Source organism: Gymnoscopelus braueri, assembly GCF_963280865.1.
Source record: "Gymnoscopelus braueri genome assembly, chromosome: 19".
Lineage (NCBI taxonomy): Eukaryota > Metazoa > Chordata > Actinopteri > Myctophiformes > Myctophidae > Gymnoscopelus > Gymnoscopelus braueri.
Genome location: NC_137621.1, coordinates 9,292,119 through 9,315,102, shown reverse-complemented (window position 1 = coordinate 9,315,102; position 22,984 = coordinate 9,292,119). Strand labels below are relative to the sequence as shown.

General features: G+C 42.6%; 1 protein-coding gene and 1 long non-coding RNA gene across 3 annotated transcripts in view; both read right to left on the bottom strand.

Moving 5' to 3' along the window:
- Positions 1–358: 358 nt before the first annotated feature.
- On the bottom strand, positions 359–2,279 carry LOC308074627. The gene is made up of 3 exons (XR_013932131.1): positions 2,222–2,279; positions 1,750–1,908; positions 359–412 (listed from the first exon to the last, which is right to left on the bottom strand). It is a non-coding gene; the product is annotated as an uncharacterized lncRNA (long non-coding RNA).
- A 14,944-nt stretch (positions 2,280–17,223) lies between these two features.
- Positions 17,224–22,984, bottom strand: part of sec23a (Sec23 homolog A, coat complex II component) — a 39,640-nt gene continuing 33,879 nt past the window's right edge. The window contains exons 18-21 of one of the 2 annotated variants that reach the window (XR_013932162.1): positions 21,509–21,664; positions 19,912–19,977; positions 18,820–19,340; positions 17,224–18,770 (exon numbers count right to left, since the gene is read on the bottom strand). Coding sequence is in view for 1 of the 2 variants with exons in the window: in XM_080414755.1 (XP_080270881.1) it covers positions 19,251–19,340; positions 19,912–19,977; positions 21,509–21,664 (312 nt within the window). In the remaining variant the exon portion in view is untranslated. Of the gene's footprint in view, positions 19,341–19,911; positions 19,978–21,508; positions 21,665–22,984 lie in introns of both variants that reach the window. The other variant, XM_080414755.1, reaches the window with a different exon arrangement.

Here is a 22,984-nt window from a genome sequence, read left to right as displayed (position 1 = left end):
CTTAAGTGGTTGACGAATAGCTACAAGCTCACAATGTGTTGTATCGTGCGTTGTGAGCTTGTAGATCAGCAATTTTAAGACATTTTTTTTTGTTCTTCTTCTTTGTTTTTTTTTAAACATTTCACCTAACATGCCCCAAATAGGGATGCCAGGTTGACACAACTAGTAAGTATTTCCCTCTAACATGATGCCTCACACATTATTGGTATTTAATCAACAAAAGCAACTTTAGAAGCATACAGTACAGTACAGCTCGATAAGCCAGTGATACCTTTAATCTCCAGGAGCAGCTCAGGTTTGAGGTGGCACCGAACCAGGCCGTCCGCGGTGATGCTCCACAGCTGGCTGTCCTTGCCACGCTGCCAGCCATCATCACGTTGCTGGTGGTCTCCAGATAACAGTCCTCTACCAGCTGCACACACGGAGGTGGAGAGAGAGAGAGAGAGACACAGAGACAAACAGGGACATTAGGGCAGTGGTTCCCAAACGAGAAATTTGATGTCTCCCAGGGACCCAAGCTAGTGAAAATAGCAGATCTACAAGCTCACAATGTGAGCTATTATCACTTCTTCTTAAAAGTTAATTTATGGAATTTCTTTACATTTATTTTATGTATGAAATTATTTAGAAAAATGTGACAAAAAAAACTTTTTTTTAATGTATGAAATATGAACATTATAATTAAAAAAAATCTTTTGAAATAATGATAAAAATAGGTCCCGACCCACTGTTTGGGAAACAGTGCATTAGGGTAATCAGTGACTTTGTTTGTGGTTGATTATTTTTCTTAACTGCAAATATGCTGACAAATGGAATGAGAAGAATAATTAAGAATCAGCAGAGATGTAAATGCGCATTAGGAAATCAAAGGTAATTTTGTAAAGGTCCATTTATTGTTAACATTTGCACTATTTTGTATGCATTTACTGACTTCTTCAACCTAGGATGTTTTTGCGATATTCCCCATTTTTCTCAGTTTTAGTCCATTTTATGATTTTTACACAATTTGAAACTCTAAGATGGCGGAATTAAAGTGCTGTGAAATGACATTGATGAATTAACATTAAAACAGGTTTTCCTTTATGGACATGAATATTCATCATTGTTCTTATGAATTCAAGTTCATAGACCCAGGAGAAAGAAAAGACTAGAGGTTACAGAGTGCAAAGTTATTACAATCCCAAATTCCAACACAGAGCTGCACTTGGAACCTAACCTTCCAACACCACTATCAGTTCTTTGGAGATTACATGATTTTTGGACACACCACTTTAAATCTAAAAGATTCTACTTGTGTCTGCTTAAAGCTACACTGTAATTTTGTACTAATTCTTGAGCTTCTATCTATGTAACAAATTGAGATACTGACATCTCACATCAATAAAGTAATCTCAAATATAGCAAAGGTCCGACCCTTCCTGTCACAACCAGATGCAGAAAAAGTCATGCCTTCATCACCTGCCGCCTAGATTACTGTAATGCTCTACTCACAGGACTACCAAAACAAGCCATAGACAGACTACAACTCATACAAAACTCTGCTACACGATTATTAACCAAAACAAAGAAAAGAGAACACATCACACCAGTCCTGTACACCCTACAATTGTTTCCCGGTCTCCCATAGAATAGATTTCAAGGTCCTAAACATAATTTGAAAAGCATTCAACGACCAAGGCCCTTGACATGAAAAAGTTTGAGAACAACTGCTGTAACTAACCACGACCAGTCATTGATCAATGTACGCACCTTGCAGGATAGCAGCCCACCCTGGTAGAGCCAGACGTGGTCCACTGCCCCGGTCTCCTCCAGGGCCTGTAGTCTCATCAGTTTGATGTCATCCAGGGTTCCTGTCAGGGTCATCACACAGCCTGTCTCCTTGCTCCGCAGGCAGAAGTACATTTGTTTCTGTTGGAGTGGAGATCACATTCATTTTGTATAAACATATATTTAAAATGATTGCGGTCTGGTGATCTGTGAAGGGAGTATTTAATGAAATTATAAAACATTTGTGCTAACAAATATATCAAAATATGAAATATTCTGATACTATTAACATTTTGGTTTTGAGATATAAAAACATATTGTCCCCATCCTATCATTAAAAAAAATGCACCAAAATAAAGAAAGGAAAAAAAGAAAAACAGATGCATTTTTGCAAACTGTATAGTGAAGAAACATGATCTCTCAGCACTAGTGAGAATTGTAGATGACTCCATACCTGAACTAATGGTCGTAGGGATCCAATCCGCTGCCAGCCGCCAAACTTCCAATCATCAACCTCGCTGGAGCAGGATCTGGTGACCACGGTAGCTTGAGCCCTCGTACAATACCCACCTGCAGAGACCACCAATATTTTGCAACAAAACCCAAAAAATATCCATGAATTCAAGTCTCCATGGGGTGACTATCGATAGAAAACAAATGTATTTTTGGGTGAACTATCCCTTTAAAAGGAGTCACCGATTGTATCGTTAAGGTCCAAATGCTCTGCTTATCTCTGAAGATGTCCTGTCATTAAACACAATCCTACCAGAGGACTAATTACCCAGCATTCCCTTGGGCTATCCTCCGAGAGAGTAGAACACTTTGTACAGAGATGATGAAAAACACACACACACACACACACACACACACACACACACACACACACACACACACACACACACACACACACACACACACACACACACACACACACACACACACACACACACACACACACACGACAGAAGCTCAAAACAGGAAGTTGGGATCAAAGCACATCCTATCCTCAAAGATACACGTGGTGGATTTGTCATCGATGAGGATGACCAAGCGATGACCTCATCTGACCGCGCTCATGAAGCGCTGGAGATGACCCGGCTGACACGGTCAACCGACAACACGGTCAAAGGTCAAGTACATAGACTTCTAAGAAAAAGAGGTGCTACAAAATTATTATATAGTTATTTTGTGCAAAGTGTTCTACTCTTTCGGAGGATTGCCCAAGGGATTGCTGTGTAATTAGTCCTCTCATAGGATTCTGTTTAATGACAGGACATCTTCTCTATAGGCATATGAGCAGAGATAAGCAGAGCATTTGAAACCGAAAAGAATCAAACCTAGTATGTCTCTCTCACACACGCACGCACACTTTAACCTAAATGTGGTTCAAAACCAAAGACATGATTCTTGATTTTAGAAAGCCATCTCCCGATCCACTTTGTCTGCCATAAAAGGTTCTGACATTGACTGGTGGACGGTTACAAATTGCCTGGAATGGTCATCGTAAGCTGTTGATTTGAACCTAATGCGGATGCTGGTTTTCAAAAACTACAACAGCATCTGTTCAGTAACAATGTCTCTCCTACTCTTTAATAACGGTAGGTGACAAAATGTCAGCCAATCAGGAGATGGTACCCACTTATCAGCTTAATTTTTTATAGTGTTCCAGTTCCAATTTTGTCTGCTCATTTCTGTGACATCACTTCCAATTTCACTTGTTTAATCGGTATCCTGACTGATACCGGTCGCCTGTCACTGAGCAAACTCTATAGCAATGAGTACCCTCAGAATATAGATTTATTTTAACCAAAGAAAATCCCTTACCCTACCTTTAAGTGGCGCTAAGAATCAGAACTAAACGCGGAGAAGCAGCGGTCCGTTTTAATGCACCACATACACAGTATCTGAACAAACTCCCAGAGAACTGCAGGTCGGCCGTAACTCTCAGTTCTTTAAAATCAAAGCTAAAACCCTTTCTGCTCACCACTGCCTTATATTGAGATTTGTTTTAATCATTCTTCTGCGCTATAATTCTTATTTTGTTCTGCATTTATTTTTTACAAATTTTTATTTCTATTGTAAACAAATGTCCGTTTATAATGTGTTAATTTTTGCTCTGTGTCTTGTACTCAATGTTCATAGAGCAAAATGAATGGCTTTGTTATTGAAATGTGCTATACAAATACCGGCAAACTGGCCTTGCCACGCCTTCAGTGTGGTATCATGGGATGGCAACCTGAACTTGTACAATAACAATAGAGTCAGTTTAACAGCCATAAGACAGAGTGGTACAACAATTGGAGTGAGTCAAGCTCAAGCACTTAAAGTGACACTAACCACATGAACCCTATCCCGTAATTCTAGCATGAACATTCGGCAAAAACTGCAGATCTACAAGCTCACAATGCCTTGGCTGTTTTCACCAAAGAGATTTGGTGTAAAAATAACATTTAACACCTAATATTTACACAATTGCTACAAATTGCCAGTCATTGCCAGTCATTTTGGGTATAAACAAGTAGTTGACACTAAAACAACAATACATAACTATGCATAACAGATATCAATACACTACATAACAAATATAGGTACATCAGAAGCTATTCTCTAATAAATGTGAAATCAATGCAATTTGAATTTAGTTTTTACCTTGAGGATGTGCAGTATGCATACAACCTATTTAAAATAAAGTGCATTATATACCTCCACTGCATGTTATACAATAAAGTTCACAGTTAGTGAAGTGCTATACCAACACGTGACATGTAAAATTAATGTAGGCTACCAGTCGTAATTCCAGTGTGGTTTCTGTAGCTGTGATTCTCTAATGCTTTCTTCTGTGGCGCTGGTAAGAACTGTTTGTGCTCCCCGCTACCTGTGCCTTCCTTGATTATTGCACCTGTTACCCCTATATACACACCCTTCTAATGCCCACTACCAGCGTCCTTTTAAAAAATGCTGGTTACACCAATTGACACAAACCAGTTACACCACTTGACAATGTTGCTTCTACAGTCAAATTATACTCTTTGCTGCAGGACGTGACACTGAAAATCAACTTGTTGTCTTTTCACCTGATAACAATTAATCAGGGTAAAAAAACATGTAAGAAATTGTGTGTGTGTGTGTGTGTGTGTGTGTGTGTGTGTGTGTGTGTGTGTGTGTGTGTGTGTGTGTGTGTGTGTGTGTGTGTGTGTGTGTGTGTGTGTGTGTGTGTGTGTTCTGAAAGGGTCATCCTGGTGTTAGTTATCGGACATAACCACACATTTCCTATACTTTCTGTTTAGAGAGAGTGTGTGCAAGAGAGAGAGAGAGAGAGAGGTGGGGGAGTACCTAATAATGTCCCTGAATCCTATCATTTCACATCCCCCAAAAGCCAAGAAATCAACATAACAGACTTCCCTCTGTCAACTGATCCAGATGCTCAACAGACTAGCATCAGACCCTCCTAACACTACTAACAATCAGGACATTTACATAATTTCTTGACAAATCCAACCCGATCAAATTATCAGTCAACATAAACAAAACTATGAAACCCATTTGATCAGAACAACAAAACCCCATAGTAAACTTGAATGCTTGCTCACTGGCTCTGAACAAACAGTACACCGTGGCAGACTATTTTGTCCACAGTAATAAACTGATAACAATGTACAGACAGAGTGCTCAGCCTCACAGATCGAGAAAGGCTGGCAAACCTGGCTGACCAGAGAGGACAGACTGTGCTCTCAGTGCAAGGAGAGGTGGAGACAGAGCTTAAAGGGATAGTTCACCCCCAAAATGACTTTTTTTCTAGCGATCACACACCCCATGGAGACTTGAATTCATGGAGATTTCATAGTTTTTGTCGCATTCCTAAGCCAATAATTTGGCATTAGCATCTTTGCGCCGGTCATCAAATTATTGTCTTAGGAATGCGACAAAAACAAAAAGAATCTCTATGAATTCAAGGCTTCATGGGGTGTGTAATTGATAGAAAATAAGTCATTTTTGGGGTGAACTCTCCCTTTAACTTCTTGACCACATCATGTAAATGTAAAGATACAAGAAAAGAAAAGGGTGATACCCAGGCAATCCCCTATACCTGTTGAGTGAGAAAGCTGAATGTTCAAGGTCATTAACAATGATCAACTCTCATCAAAAAGGTCTCTCAAATACTATAACCAGTAAATGGTTGACTAATGCAGTGGTTCCCAAACTTTTCAGGCTGCAACCCCCCAAAATAATCATATTTGAACTGGGCACCCCCCCCCCCCCCCGACAAGCACTTGAATTGTAGGCATTACATTTAGTTTGACTCAGTTCCGCAGATAAATATTGTGAAATTGGCCTCACAAAGCTTGTAGATCGGCTATTTTCACGTTTGCCTATTTTGTACGTAATATTTTACAATTTGGCCAATTTGGTATTAAAAGGCTCTTAAAAGTCCTTAAATTGTAACTTTAGAAATGTGCATATACCCTGTGTATACACTTATACTGTATGTTGGTTTGTTTACTGTTGAGTGAGAAAACAATGTTGAACATTTAAAGATGGACCCCCAGTTTGGGAACCACTGGACTAATGTATGCAGGACCAACCAATGGTGGGTGAATTAGCAACGTACTCAACTGGCTATGAGAGGCTGTTTACAAATGTGAGTGAATCAGACGTCTGAGATGAACAATCAATTCATTCCTCTGTTGCGTAGCCATGCCGACGGTCCATTTGCCGAAGCCCCACCTCCCCTCTTCTACTTCCTGTCATTCATCAGTCACTTCCTCCTGGACACAGGAAGCATCTGAGTCTCCGTGACAACAATGAGGTTTTACTGAATCTGAGTGACCGCAATCAGAGGAGTGTGTGAAACTGGCAGTGTGTGTGTGTGTGTGTGTGTGTGTGTGTGTGTGTGTGTGTGTGTGTGTGTGTGTGTGTGTGTGTGTGTGTGTGTGTGTGTGTGTGTGTGTGTGTGTGTGTGTGAAAGGGTCATCCTGGTGTTAGTTATCGGACATAACCACACATTTCCTCTATACTTTCTGTTTAGAGAGAGATAGAGAGACACACACACACACACACACACACACACAGAGAGACAGACATAGAGAGAGAGAGAGAGAGAGAGAGAGAGACAGACACAGAGACAGACAGACATAGGAGTACTATCTGACAGCTGTTCCTGGAGCTCTGCGCGCGCGCGCGCAGCGCGCACGCACGCACGCACACACACACACACACACACACACACACACACACACACACACACACACACACACACACACACACACACACACACACACACACACACACACACACACACACACACACACACACACACACACACACACACACACACACACACACACACACACACACACGATCAATCCATAGACTGTGGAATGTGATCACTACACAACAGCTTTCAAGATAGATGGGTCACTGTTGGGTTTTTTCTTTGAAATGTCTTCATTGTTTGTCCTTATGGCATGTTTATGTCCTGACACTCTGTCTTGTAGTCTGAGTTTACTTCCCCTCCTCATACAACACATTACAAAGAGGGCATGCCGCATTCCAATGTATAAATGACAGTCTTGAACCCAACCACATGAACCCAAGCATCCCTATTCTGGGGGGAATATTCAGTGAGAACAGATTAGGTGTAGAGGGGAAAGGAGGGGGCCTAGTTTAGATCCCATGGGGGACTCCGGCCAGCATAAGTGGTTAAGGAAGTGTCTTGTTTGATAGGTGTTATCAGCATGGTTATGGAACAATGATGACCCAGCAGGCCAGCATGAAGTAATGAGTTCCATTCAGATTTTGGATTGCTGACAGTCTTCCAAATATCACCTTATGGTATGAAAACGTTTTAAGTACGATGCCCTTATAGAGCAGTACGTGGTTCTCAAACCTTTTTGGCTCAGGGCAACCCTGTAAATAACTTTTTCATCCACGGCACCGCTGAATTACATTGTTAACTTATAGCACCTTACTTTTACGGTACATAAATATGTAAATCCCCCCCCCCCCCCCCCCCCCTTAATATACAGTATGTCATGAGGGAACATTCGGAAATGTTCCCTCTAGTGCAACGCAACTCAGCTCAAGTATAGAGGGTTAAACTGAAGGGATATTGGCAAATTCCAAATATAACAAAAGTAATCTGCGGCACACACTTTGAGAAACCATGCCTTGGACAGACTTTCTCATGTTTTACCTGTTACCATGCCATATGGCTGCCCTTAGCGCCATACGAAGTCGATAGGGCATGAAGGGTGTACTAACTGGCTGTAACAGAGAGAGATAACATTAATGTTATGAATATATATTGTTCACGTCTAGCCTAACTCCTAACATGACATTTTGTCCACAAGTTATCCTGGGAACAATATACTCCATCTACTGATGACCTTTTCAGCAGTGTTTCTCAAACATTTTCATGTCAAGGACCTTTAAATTGATATGTTTCGGCTGTGGGCCCCCATTCAAAATATTTTGTCCCAGATACGAGATACCCCCAAGATTGGTCAACATTTGTCAAGATTTGTTGACACGTTTCGAAAACAGCCTGAAAATAAAATAAGGCTTAAGGCACAAATCAGTCAATAACTTTCAATAGCCAGCAGTTTAATCAACATCAGAATGTTCAGTTCTCAACCCCACCAACCTGAAAAGGCTACGCAGCAAAACACATTTTACACATTTTGTTAATTAAATCAACCGATTAGTTGAGAAATCACTATGATTATTAGTCGACTAATAATGTCTTAGTCGAGGACAGCCCTAGGGTTTTCCTTATCGCACTTTCATCGATCATCTTTTATCATGATCATGTATTAAAAAAAATAATAATAACAATATTGACTATTTATGAAGAGCAGCTGTTAACCCACAAGTTGGACAATTTACAAGCTAAACTGTAAATTGGAGCAGTGATTTATTACAGTATAGGGATCGGGCGAAAGGTGTGGCCAGGCCCAGAAGGACGTAGTCCCGGTGGCCATCTTTTCGATGATCACTATAACAACAGCTCGTATCAACAACATTGACAGTTACTCACGACGTGTCCTGAACGCATACACTACAACGAATGTATTGGTAAAGGACAGAAGATGGACCAGACAATGCGTGACAGAGAGATACCATACAGAGAGAGGCTGAACGTGGACGCAAAGGCATGCTACCTGGGGGAAAAAAGGCATTACATCTGTGCCCCAGATGTAATGACGGTGCCCAGTCAGAGTCACAATCATTCATTTCATAGGCTGGTTTACCTAAAAAGTTTCTTGCTTATTGTGTAACCGAAATAAAATATAGTTTTATCCCTGTTTAGTCCCTGTTTATCTCAGCCACCGTGAGCCACCCACGCTAGACAACTTTTCTCAGACTGGACACATAGAGAAACAAAACTTTTTTTGTTAGCTCAATCTCATTGTATTTAAGATATTCGATAGCATTTTTTTTTTAATGCCTGATGTAGCTAATACGGCCGCAAACTTCCCATTAAAACTGCTAGCTTAGCCGCTAGCCACTTAGCCAGGGCTCTGCTCTGTGAGACTACATCTGATCAGCACAACAGATGTTTATATTTTTTATTGTGTGCTGTAATGCTTGTTGGAGCACAGGTAGAGAGCCTATATGTGTTTGGTAATGTTGTTGAAGGTTATGTTATTTCGTCTGCTGACACCCAAGCCATATGACGTTTCTTTGATCTCCAACATCTGATCTCCATAGTGTTGTTGTCAACAAGCATAGGACTACAGAGTGATGTAGCAGAGCATCAAACTGGTCATGTAAGATGGCGTCGAAAGTGGGCGGAGTTAACGGTGACTCGTCACTGTGCCCGATCCCTATAGGTTTACAGAATGTTGACTACAGTGTTCTGCTAAAGCTTTGCTATAGTTAAAGGATCACTGTACAGTTTTAAAAAATCTCATATTAGCAATATTTCTGACCTGTTTTCCAGCCATCTCTATTGTTTTCTCCTCTCCTGAAAATGTCAAATGATCTTGTACGACACATAATTTCAGTCACTTTTTTTTTTTTTTACACCTGTAAACCTGTGATGTGACAATAAAGTTGAAGTTGGTCAGTGGCTGGGAAACCGGGAAACCCCTCAGTTAAACAATGATTATATTAATAATCCAGAAATCTGTCTTGAGAGTTTGATCAGTGGCCAACAGCAGAAGAAAGACTGTGGTTGCTCTGGGCAGGTCACCAGTAGCCACCGCCGGTAGAGGACTGTGATTTTACAGTTTAAATAAAGGTTAAAAGTCGGTATATATGTCTTCAGAAGTCGACAGCACACATAATGATTTTTTTTTCGTTTTATTTTTTTCTTAATTCCTCCACTGTGAGGAGGAAGTGGAAGCTTCCTATCAAGTCCCAACACACTTCCTGTGCTTGTTGTCTTGGAGGGGAGGGGACTGAGAAAGCAATCGGCAGGGCTGGGGGGGGCCTCCAGGCTGTTAGGGCGGGGTGTGCGTGTGTGTGTGTGTGTGTGTGTGTGTGTGTGTGTGTGTGTGTGTGTGTCCTGCGCGGGCTACTGTGCAGCTCCCAGCAGAGTGCCAGTTCCCAGCACAGAGCTCAGAGTGAACCAGGAGCGGTGAGGATCATGTCGTGTTAGCGTCAGTGACAGGAGGACTGTTAGCCGTGTTCAACTGGGAGATCCAAGGCCGTCAGGGACAGGGTTGATCTTGAAGCACCATGGAGGCGTCCTGCGGCCGGACGTCTGCTCTGTGGACGCTCATCCTCTGCGGTGTCCTCGCGGTCTCCGGCGAGCCCGGGGCGCGCTACGTCGTGCACCACGACGAGGTGAGTTTCGACGACGCCCTGAGCCAATGCTCCCACTCTCAGAAAGGGGGGGTCCTCACCACGCTGGCCACCCAGCAGGAAATAGAGGACGTCCTCGCCGCCGTGTCTACCCCGCTGCCCGGCCGGGACGGACCCTCCAACTTCTGGCTGGGCCTGCGGAAAGAAAACACCAGATGCGTGGACCTTCACCTCCCTCTGAAGGGCTTCGAGTGGACGAAGGACGGCAGCGAAAAGACACAGGTGCACAGCTACCGGTGGGTGAAGGAACCTCAGGAGACTTGCAACCTCCGCTGCCTTATGCTCTCTGTAGTGTCTAAGGAGGACTGGGGACTGTTGGACAGCAGCTGCAGCAGCAAGACCAAACACCCCTTCATATGCAAGTACGAGACACCTGGACAAGAAGAGACACATGATGTAGAGACAGACTCTGTAACGTTTTTACCCGTTACGCCTTCCCCCGACGCTAGACCAAGGACCACATTAACACAGACATCAACACCAGCACCAACATCATCACCATCACCACCACCACAACAACAACCAACACAACCACCACAAACACCACCAACTCAACCACCACCACCTCCACCAGCATCGTCATCACAACCACAGCCACACCCCGGGGTAGAGAAGGGCGACTGCAGAGCCCCGTTCATCAACAGCTCTCGCTCCCTCACGCAGCACCCCGACCAGCCCGGCAGGATGACCTTGAAGTGCTGGTCCGGCGAGGAGGTGGAGCTCAACTGCTCCGCCCCGTCCGGCCACTGGGAGGTCAACGGCGTGCGCCTCGACCAGCTGGACGTCTGCGGGCCGTGCGCGGACGGCTACGAGAAGGACGAGTCCTGGACGTGCCGGGACGTGGACGAGTGCCTGAGCGCCCCCTGCAGGCTGGGCTGCGTCAACACGCCGGGGTCGTACCGCTGCGTGTGCTACGACGCGCAGGGGGCTCCTCACGACGAGCAATCGGCCGCCTGCGTGCCTCCTACGGACGGCTCCGCCCCCGCTGGGGGAGCAGGACGAGGAGGAGGCGCGGTGGAGACCATCGACGGCGCCCAGTCTGGGATACTGATCCCGGTGCTGATCGCGGTGATGTTGCTGGTGGTGCTGCTGGTGGTGGCCGTGGTCGTGGTCAAGTGTTGTCTGATGAAACGCTCCAAGAAACGAGCCATGGAGAAGGACGACAAGGTGGCCATGGACGCCACGGGCAACAAGGACACCATGGAAACCACCAATGAGAAAGAGGCGATTTGAAAAGACCAAGTGTGATTGGTGGATGTTTTAAAAAAGAAAAGAAAAGACAATTGGGTTTTATGTTTCTGCAAATTATCTCTATCTATCTATCTGTCTATAAAAATTCTAACAATGATTGATTGATTGATTGATGGTCTTCCATGATATAATTTCATACCGTAGATGGCTGTTAATATCAGTCCCATTCATTTGAATATAAAGCATCATTTGTAATCAACAGACACAATGATATATTTACAACTGTATACTGCCGTTGTACATTTGAAAGTGTGACTGTTATGGTTGTATATAATTTATGTGCTGGGGTATTTTTTATATAAATTGTATTTGATACAGAACTTGATCAGAATCAGAATCATTTTATTTGCCAGCCAGCCAGACAGACAGACGCACATAGAAGAGGTTGGTGCATTACACAGAATACCATGCAACAATATAGAAATATAAAATAAAAAAATACAAGAGTGCGGTCAATTAAATTGTGACTGATGTGTGTGTATGTCCCATATCATTATTAGGAACAATAACAATAGAGGGTGCTTCACTAGAAAAAAAAATACTATTCTATAAATATGCAAATAGAGTTTATTTCTGTCTGTAGTTTCAGTAGTTTCAATATTTTTTCAAACTGATAATTACGTTTCAAACTGTTAAACCAAGCATTGAGCTTTGACGTTGATATGTTAAAATATGAAGATATTTTCATCACTTATAATGCAAGCCTAGAATAGAGACCTGTCTGTCTGTCTGTCTGTCTGTCTGTCTGTCTGTCTGTCTGTCTGTCTGTCTGTCTGTCTGTGTATGAAGGACAGGAAGTGTGTGTGCCTGGTTGCAGGATGCAGTCATTCATTGTTTATAAACAACACTTCCTGCTTCAGCTGCTGGGCATCCATAAGGACAAATAACTGATTCGCTGATAAATATGTAAAACTTTACTTTACTTAACAGACAGAATACAACACAAACACAAGTTCTCCCTAAAACAGGGCGCAACAGTCTCTTGGAGTGGCTTCAACAAACAAGACTATACTATGGACTAATAATCTGGCAACTTCACATACAGGCAGACCATTAAATACTTCAGAGTCAACACTCAGCTCACCCAGCTGGGTTGCCCAGGTGGTTATCATAGTCCAGCCAAACTAGCGTTTCACATCAAAGTAATTGTAACAGAAGTTTCTTCACCAAACAGAATTTCTCTGAGGTGTCCAGAACAACATATTAAAAGTCCTAGGAAATCCTAGTTGGGGAAATATGTTAAAATGGCATTAATCCGAGAGGTCTGCCAATTATTGTCAAAGAGCCATATAAAATGATGGTGAGTCCAATTTTCATTGGTCTGAGATTTTAATTGACTTCCAAATACATGTTGAGGTGAGGAATTCCGATAAAATATCCAAAAAACATTTAAGCCATTTTCGAAACAATATAACAAAACTACAGTCTCTCACTCAAAGCTGCACAGGGAGGGGAGTGGGTGAGCAAGAGCAAGAGCAGGGAGCAGGGACACACCATACAGGACAAGGACAGGGCTTTACATGACGAGGACGGGGGCGGCACACAGGCCAGGAAAGGGGCAGGGGCCACGGTCGTGACAGCCTGTCTGTGTCCGGGTTACCGGGAAGCTAATCTCTCAAGAACAGATTCTGCTCTGCGTTTGAATCTGTCGGGGGGGGTTCGTCATATCGCGTACGCACTGGCCTACAAGTGGGCGTGCCTTCAGATCAGGAAGCAGGCAACGCTTTACCCAATCAAATGTAGTAGGCGGGATTCACGTGTCCGTCGATCCTTCCCCACTCGAAACAAACCGAAACTAATTTAACAATAGCGTCCGCGGAGCAGACAAAACCACGGAAAGATATTTACAGTTTAACTTGCTCTTTCATCATAGAAACAAGTGGGCTTATAACCAAAACGATCCATGTTCTCTGGGAGAAGTGGTGTTAGTGTTCCGTGTAGAAATATTGTTAGTGGGAATGAAAACATAGTCGCACCACCGGAAGTGATGCGCTGAAGGCAGACCAAAACCCAGGTTTCCTTGCGCACGGGTGCTACGTCAACTTCCTCCCAGAGCCAACTGAGATGGTCAAAAACAGCAGAGGGCGCTGTTTTTCCTTTTCATTTGGCGATGGGTTCCCAGATTGCCGGGAAGCACAAAGTTCTAGGTTCCATCCCGGGCACCGCCAACTCAGTGTAAGAGTAGCATGGCTTGGGCGCAGCAAGACGTGTTATAAGTACTGGGAGCTGATGGTAGGTGTCACGCTCCACCTCAGCAATCCAACTCCCAGGGGTCTAGCGCATTGAAAAAGGGATAGACTCCTGCGTTCTCCACTGATACTGACAATAAGCCTCTCTGGCCTACTAACTTGCCTTGTCCGCCCTGAGGTGAATGGTTACAAAATATGGCAACATGATAATTATAGAGAGGAGATCAAACTAGCTGCACACACTCATAGCTACAGTACAGTGCCAAAGTCTTACTTTTATGAATGGACTAGACTATATTGGGCTGCAGTGATTGATTCCAGCGTCCCATAGCCTGAAGGGATCATGGGACCTTCTGATTGGTTGAGACACAGTTTCAAAAATAAAATGACAGAAAAAGCCTCCACACAAAAAATCTCCACACAGCTGATTCAATTAATGATCAATAGCTCTTCTTGACACTTGCTCTTAGCAGTATAGCATAACTGCTGTCCTGTGTTTCATTCTTACTGGCTGCTATTGCTGCCGTGACACCTGCATCTCTGCATGGGGATTAAATGCTGTTTGTTAAGTGACTTCAGTGCTTGACAATAAGCATTGATCATTAGTTTGAATCAGGAAAGTCCTTGGTGCGGTGGTGGGCACTGGGCAGGTACTTTAACCACTGCACCACCCGATCGCCCAATCTCATCTTTCTACAGCTCTGTACAATTATGTTGACCTTTCAACAACTTAAGCCTAATAGGCCTATTCTTCATCGTACGACAAACAGTGAAGCCAGGGCAGCTGTATGACTGGATGGAAGATGATTGAGATACACAAAGAGAGAGATATCTAAAGACAGATGGAGAGAGAGATACAGAGAGACAGACAACATAGCCAGACCCTTCCACAGCTCTGCCTGAGGAGAGTACTACTACTACTACTACTACTACTGCCAGATGTTGAGAGAAACAAGCAGCCAGGTCTACCAAAACCAGCCCAAAAGAAGTGGCCATAGGCCACACGATCACCACAACGGACTCTCTCTTTTCCCGGTGTTTCTTCTAGGTGGGTGTGGATTTGAGGTTAGGTTTAGGCATAGTTCCTGTTAGCCCCTTTCGGGACCCTGTTTACCTTTTTTGTATTTGGGAAGGCGGTATCCAGGGTCCCTTGTTGGTTAGAACACGCTCTCTGTTCTTGGTTAGAACACGCTCTTCTCACACTCTGCTCCTGCAGCTCCACTTCCCATGTCCCGCCTCCCCGCGTTGTGATTGTCATGCAAGCATGTAGGAGCTCGCCAATCAGAGGCAGTAACGTAGGACGCGCAGCTTGTCAGTCACCGCGGGGAGGCGGAACATGGGCAGTGGAGCAGAGTGTGAGAAATGAGCTTAAGGTTTACTAAATTATTAAAAATGTTAAACGGCATCGCCGATCCCCGCTTTTTGATGCCGCTTTCTCGCGTGTTAGTATTGCTCTTGTTGGTACCTTTGAGAAGTCTCTGCAACTTCTAAGCGACGAGCTGTAGGCCCGAGACCAGACAGTGGTAGCCGCCGGTACGAGAGAGCGTGTTCTAACCAACAAGGGACCCTGGTATACCGCCTTCCCAAATACAAAAAAGGTAAACAGGGTCCCGAAAGGGGCTAAGTTCCTGTGAGGTTAGGTTTAAGGTTAGGGTTAGGCATAGTTTCTGTGACTCGTGAGGTTAGGTTCTAATTTGCTTTGCAGGTTCTAATTTGCTTCCTTTTTTATGCAGAGGGATTACTCTTGCCAACTTGAAATCCTGTGGGACGTGACACTGGCTGATGGATAGGTTTGTGATTTGGGCAACTATGGGGGCAATAGCAGTAGCTGCGTCTCTGAGGAATCTGGTGGGGATATTGTCAAGGCCGGTGGCCTTGTTTGGCTGGAGGGCGAATAGTTTTTTCTGCACATCATCAGCATTTACTGGTTTGAATGAGAAGGAGTCTTTTTTAGCCCCTAGTTTGTCATAGTGAGCATGGATGTGGTCAGAACCGTACAAACCTGAATGCTTTCATTTAAGAAATTCTTTTTGGCAGTTTTGACCATTTTGTTTACTACATTTCGTTGCTTCCAATTTCTGTAGCGCTTCCCACAGCTTTTGTGGGTGGCTTTTGTTTGCCTCAATGCTTTCATTTAAGAAATTCTTTTGGGCAGTTTTGACCATTTTGTTTACTCCATTTCGTTGTTTCCTGCATTTTTCAAGTAGTTGCACATTTTTGTATTTGATAGCATCATAATCAGTTGAACCACTTTAACCTTTGAAAATAGCCAATCTACTTGAAGATCGGCTATTTTCAAAAGATCTATGAAAATTGAAATATTTGGACTGTAGTTGAAACATTTTACCACAAATCTTGTATGGGGCCCCTGGCACAACATCTTTTCATATGGGGGTCCACGGACAAAAATAATTTGGGGGTCCTTTACATGAAAATGTTTGAGGACCACCGGTTTAAACAACATTTGGGAAGCAAGTCCAAAATAAGCAACTACACTATAGAATCAAGCCCCCAAAAAATGCAACATGCTACTACCAATATTCACAAGCAACTTTACAGGGGGAAAAAGCCCAAAGTTGCTTATCGTCTCTGTCGGGTGGAAACCTCATGTCCAAAACTGTTACTTTTCAGAATTCAAATGAAAGAATAGCAGATCTACAAGCTTAAAACACATTGGGTTGCGGATCTGCTACTTTTGATGCTTTGATTTATGGGGGGAAAAAAACAAAAAAAGTTAGAATATGGAGATAAGAGGTTTCTGCACGACAGCAACGTTATAATAAGCAGAGTAGGCGGAGCTGTGAAGGGTGTGGCTATGCGAGACTAGAGACAACCTAACATGATCCCTGATGAGACTCCCTCTTTCATTGGTGTTTCGCCTTGATTGCGTCTAAACCCTAACATTTAACTTCACTAAAACTATGCCTAAACCTAACCTCACAAACACTATGTCTAACCCTAACCTTAACCTCATAGAAATTATGCCTAAACCTGACCTCAAAACCCTGTCCACCTGGGCGAAACACCGGGAAAAGACACTCCCCCGATTTCTGATTTTGCCAGTTTTATTGAAACAATGAAAAAACAACAGCTGCACCATTCTCACACAAATTGAATGAAACGTTAGGTTGACTGAACAGGAGGAAACACACACACACACACACACACACACAATCAGTACTCAAACCACATGAAGTCAGGAAAATAAAGGTCGCTTGTTTTTGTGAATGATGTATTGATTAATCACATGGTCCGGTCACCACGGTAACAACGTATAAACATATTTTCAACCAAACAAACAAACAAACGCATACATACATTTTCATTTGAAAAATCAATTATTCTCTGCAAGTCACACACAAAGTATAAATTATCCAATAGGCAGCGGAAGCTAAATAATTTAGTGTCATATTGTCACCATAGAGCAGAAATAAAACGGGGAGCCAACTTCTACTGTCCAGCTAGCTGGGTAAAGACTGGAAATAGCAGCTCTACAAGCTCACAATAGAATTGTATCGCAACGCATACTGAGACATACCACGCCATAGTGTGACGGAGCATAATTATTGTCTCTGTCGGGTGGAAACCTCAGGATTCAAATTCAAAAACGGCGAAAGTAGCAGATCTACAGCTTGCAGATATGCTACTTTTGATACGTTTTGTGTGACGCTGAAGTATGATCAAGTAGACTATTAAAGTCCTACTGTGTAACATTCAGTGTTTCTGGTGACAGCCCTGGTAGCTCCGTTGTCATTACAGCATCTGTCTGTGGTCTGTTGGTACTACGATACCCAGAATTCATTTCGAAACAAAACCACAGAAGTACCGCTCCAAAACGAATGCTGCAGGGTCCTCCCAACACTGAGGATATTTTTGGAAAGCACCATCAAAAGTTGTCAGAAACTAAACGGTATGCAAATACATTTCTGGTACATTTCTGATGCATGCCTCATTTAGTCTCGAGTGACACTCGCGACTAAAAAAACGAAAAAAAGTTGTCAAAAACACATTAATGGAGAATGGTTATTATGAGGAAATATACCAGTGAATATTTTCTATAACAAATAACTTTTGTTTAATTGACAATGTTACACAGTACAACGTTATGCATTAAACATCTCTTGTTTAGTAGTAGTTCACCCAAAAGATTACTTATTTTCTATCAATTACACACCCCATGAAGCCTTGAATTCATAGATTTTTTTGTTTTTAAATCGCATTTCTAAGCCAATAATTTGATGAGCGGCCGAGTCTCATGCCAATAGTCATCAAATTATTATCTTAGGAATGTGATAAAAACAAATCTCCATGAATTCAATGCTTCATAGGGTTTGTAATTGATAGAAAATAAGTAATCTTTTGGGTGAACTACTCCTTTAACATAGCTCGCTATTGAAAGTCTGCACTGCCGCACGTGTAATGGTCCTAAGTCATTCAAATGCTTAGTTAAGCTTTCAAGTGTGTTGTCAAACGTAAAGCAAAAAACCTTTCTATGAGTAAAACATACAATAATATACAATCATCCTTTGCACATTTCTTGACGATTATGATCAACCACTTCAACAAACCCACGTGGAATGGCGTTGAGGAGGGAAGACCACGTCACAAAACGCATAAACTAACACAATGTTGCTGTTGGGCAGAAACCTCTTATGTCCCTATTCTAACTTTTTGTTATTCTTTGGCGAATTAACGCCCCACTTGATCACACTACAGCGCCACACACATAAGCATCAAAAGTAGCAGATCTGCAAGCTCGAAACGTGGCGCAAAGCGACACGTTTTGAGCTTGTAGATCTGCCACTTTTGCACATTTTGAATTTTAATCCTGCAAAGTAACAGTTTTGGACATAATGAGGTTTCCACCCGACAAAGACGACAAACAAAATGGCTGCAGGATAGATTTATATGGGCGGCACTGTTTACACAAGTCTACCCCAGTTGACTCCCGGTTTTATCTCTACGTTGAAATGTATAAACTAACTATATATAATTTATATAAAATGTCAAATATGAACATTCAACATATATAATGAAAAATATTAATATTTAATTATTGACAAATATGAATATCTAACAGATGTCATATATTAACACTTAACTGATATAACGTAAATATCGTAAAATATCTAACAGATGTTAATGTCAAATATTAATATTTAACAGATATGTATGTGAAATATTCATGAGCTAACGGATATAATTTCAAATGGATGTGCCGTTTGTCCTTCTCACTCAGGCAGCGCTGGAGACAGCCAACTTCTTCAGGTGATCCATAAATACCTGGAGACTGACGTCATCAGTCAGGATGGGAGCGCCTGACTCCTAGAGAGAGAGAAAGAGAGAGAGAAAGAGAAAGAGAAAGAGAAGAGAGAGAGAGAGAGAGAGAGAGAGAGAGAGAGAGAGAGAGAGAGAGAGAGAGAGAGAGAGAGAGAGAGAGAGACAGGGACAGAGAGACAGAGGGAGAGAGGGAGAGAGAGAGAGGGGGAGGGAGAGAGAGAGAGAGCAACAGAGAGACAGAGAGAAAGATACAAAGAGAGAGACAGAGAGAGACAGTAATAGAGAAAGAAAGACAGAGGGAGAGAGACAGAGACATAAGAAAAAGATACAGAGATAGAGACAGAGATAGAGACAGATAGAGACAGAGATAGAGACAGATAGAGACAGATAGAGACAGATAGAGACAGCGATAGAGAAAGAGAGACAGACGAATAGACAGACAGAGAGAAAGAGACACGGGGGGGAGTGTAGAAATAAAGGATGGGACAGAGTGAGGAAGAAGAGAGAGGGAGAGACAATGAGGTCAATATAAACGTTCTTGAGTCGATATTGAACAAACTCAACTCTAAATGAATGAATGAATGTGTGGTTAGGGTGAGAGGTTTAAAGGTCGTACCTGGGCCCAGGCGTACATGTTGTTGTGGGTTTGAGACGGATTCACCTTGGAGAGCAGGAAACGAGCCTGGAACACACATCATCATCATCATCATCATCATCATCATCATCATCAATCTGCAATCCATATCCTATCTGCAATCCATATCCTGACCGTGTGAAAGCCAAAATGTCTGAAATACATGTCTCCTTAAAAAACTCTATCAGACGACTGCAGTTGATTCAGAACGCTACTGCTCGAGTCCTTACTAATACCAAGAAAGTGGAGCATTAATGGAGCATATCACTCCAGTTCTTAAATCCTTACACTGGCTCCCTGTGTGTCAAATCATTTATTTAAAAATGCTACTGTTGGTCTATAAAGCTTTGAATGGTTTTAGTGCCAAAAATACATTTCTGATCTTGCGCGATATCATGGACCATCCAGACCTCTCAGGTTCATCTGGTAAAGGTCTGCTTTCTGTCCCTAAAACTAAAACTAAACGTGGGGAAGCAGCATTTAGTTTCTATGCACCACAAATCTGGAACAAACTCCCATAAAGCTGCAGGTCTGCTGCCACTCTTATTTCTTTTAAAACACAACTAAAGACCTTTCTGTTTGCCGCTGCCTTTGATTGAGTTACTCTTATTTTTCTCTCTCTTCTGCACTGTAACTGTATCTGTTATTTTTCTTTAAGTTCTTTTGTTTCATGCATCCTAATGTCATTGTATAATTGTGTTTCCTTTGCTTGATGTTCTGTGTAAAGCACATTGTTGCCTTGTTGTTGTTCTATACAAATAAAACGGCCTTGCCATGCCTAATGCTGAGCTCATTCAGAAAAACCTTTTGGGCAGAGCAGGAATTGTTTTTAACTTAATGCAATACCTCTTGTCAACCAGTAGGTGTCCTACCAGACCACATAATCTAAGTGTCTCAATAGGACAACACCTTCACACACAGTGCTCTGAGAGAAGTTACAAGTGTCTTTGCTCAGGGACACTTCCGACACACAGACTGTTTACATGCTCTGTGTCTCAGAAGTGGACTGTGGATGGTTAAAAATGTGCCAACAGATGACATGATCGGTGGACATTTAAAGCAAGATTTCAAACTAGTGTTATATCGTCGGTGTCAGGCGCAAACCTTATATCTAATTTTTCTCAGTATTATCTCAGTATTTTTTATAAATCAGTGCTACTGAACACCCTTTACGTCTGTGTGTGGGTTTTTACAAATATTGAACCAATGAATAGTATTAAAAAGCGCTTCTGACTAAACCTCCTGACTCCATTGGATCCTCAAACGTAACTGAACTCCAACTCAGGTTTTTTTTCCGTCCGACTTAGTCATTCTAATCAATAAAATGGACAAAACAACTATCTCCACATTCACTGGTCAAAAACCTCCCAACTCCACTTGAGCTGGATTTCAGTAAAGTGATGATAATATAACACATGCAAGTATATGACAATGTATAAAGTCACAATACCAACTTTGACGAGGCAGTATTGTGTTGTTTTTAAAAAATGATTATTTGTCTCCCCCCCCCCCCCCCATACTGTAGTTGGTTTCTGCCCGACAGAGATATATTGTACATTGTATATATTGTATTGTATACCTGGCTTCCTCCATGCTGTGTGTCGATGTATCTGGGCATGGGGAAACGGGTCTGCAGGAGTTCCTGGGCGTCGTCAACTGGAGCTTGAAGAAGATGTTTGAAGTTTTCATATTCTGGCATTTCTTGATACCCTGCCGTACGCCACTGAGATACAGTCTGTGAGAGAGAGAGAGAGAGAGAGAGTTAAAAAAACAGAAGATTGACAAAAGAAAACATTACAAACATGAAACTCTAACAACATAACTCCTCCGGTAATAAATTATTAAAAAGTAAACTTAAAATAATTTACCTCATTTACTTCACTGATGTACGCGTGTCATGTACACACTGTACAGTATGTGTGCCCAAAAAATGGGCATATATGGTCATCTCAATGCAACTGTCGGCAATGGCATTTATCATTGACGACGTGAGCAAACCCCAACGAATCTCAGGTCATGTCTTCAGCTCATATACGCAAATCCTTTTCATCGTCAGACAATCTGACAGGCATCTAAACATGTTAAGACCTCAGTATAAGCGCGTGTGCGAGAGGATTTTCATTTAGGCGCGCACGTCTCCAGGGCTTACTGCAGCTGGAGTCATATCCTCTGCTGCTGGGTGAAATTAATATAAAAAATCTGGTGTGATTTGTGTAGGAGATTATTATCTCACGGAATACCTGATCTTGCGCCTTATGCCTAAACTTTTTTTGCCATTTTTTACTATTTTGAAAAACATTTTAAAATAGTTAAAATAGCCAGTCTACAAGCTCACAACGTGTCGATGTACATCGGCTATACAAAAATAGTCAAAAACGCCAAAAAGGTTTAGGTATAACGGATAAGGCGGCACGCAAACTAGGGCCCATTGTGCCATACACACTGCGGTCCGGGCCACGGTCGCTGCATCAACTCTACTGGACATGCCAAGCTGGGTAAGGTTTCGGCCTGTGAGGATCTGCACAATATTGCGATATTATTGAATTAACTGTGTCAGGTATCGGTGTAACTACTGTCTGTGCCCGTCCCCTGTCTATGCTAATACAGCCTGTGCCATTCCGCACATATCACTGGCTTCTGTGCTGCGTAAATAGCCGTGTGTGAATGAATACATGGGAGATGAGTGATGTGGAAACTTCACACCGTCCGAGGAGAAGTTCCTCTTCTCGACTGCCTTCCGCTTCTTTATGTAAAAGAACTTGTGGCGGCGAGGCCTCTGAAACATGGGCTGGATTATTCATCCGGCACATTTATCCACACCCGGCCATTCTTACGCCGTGATTGACAAGGATACGACTGTTTGATAAATCACACGATGTGAGCCCCGTGGTGAGATGATTCCCGGGCTTAGATCTATGCAGGTTTCTATGTTCCTTTGATAAATGAGGGCCTGTGTGTGTGTGTGTGTGTGTGTGTGTGTGTGTGTGTGTGTGTGTGTGTGTGTGTGTGTGTGTGTGTGTGTGTGTGTGTGTGTGTGTGTGTGTCTATGTCTGTG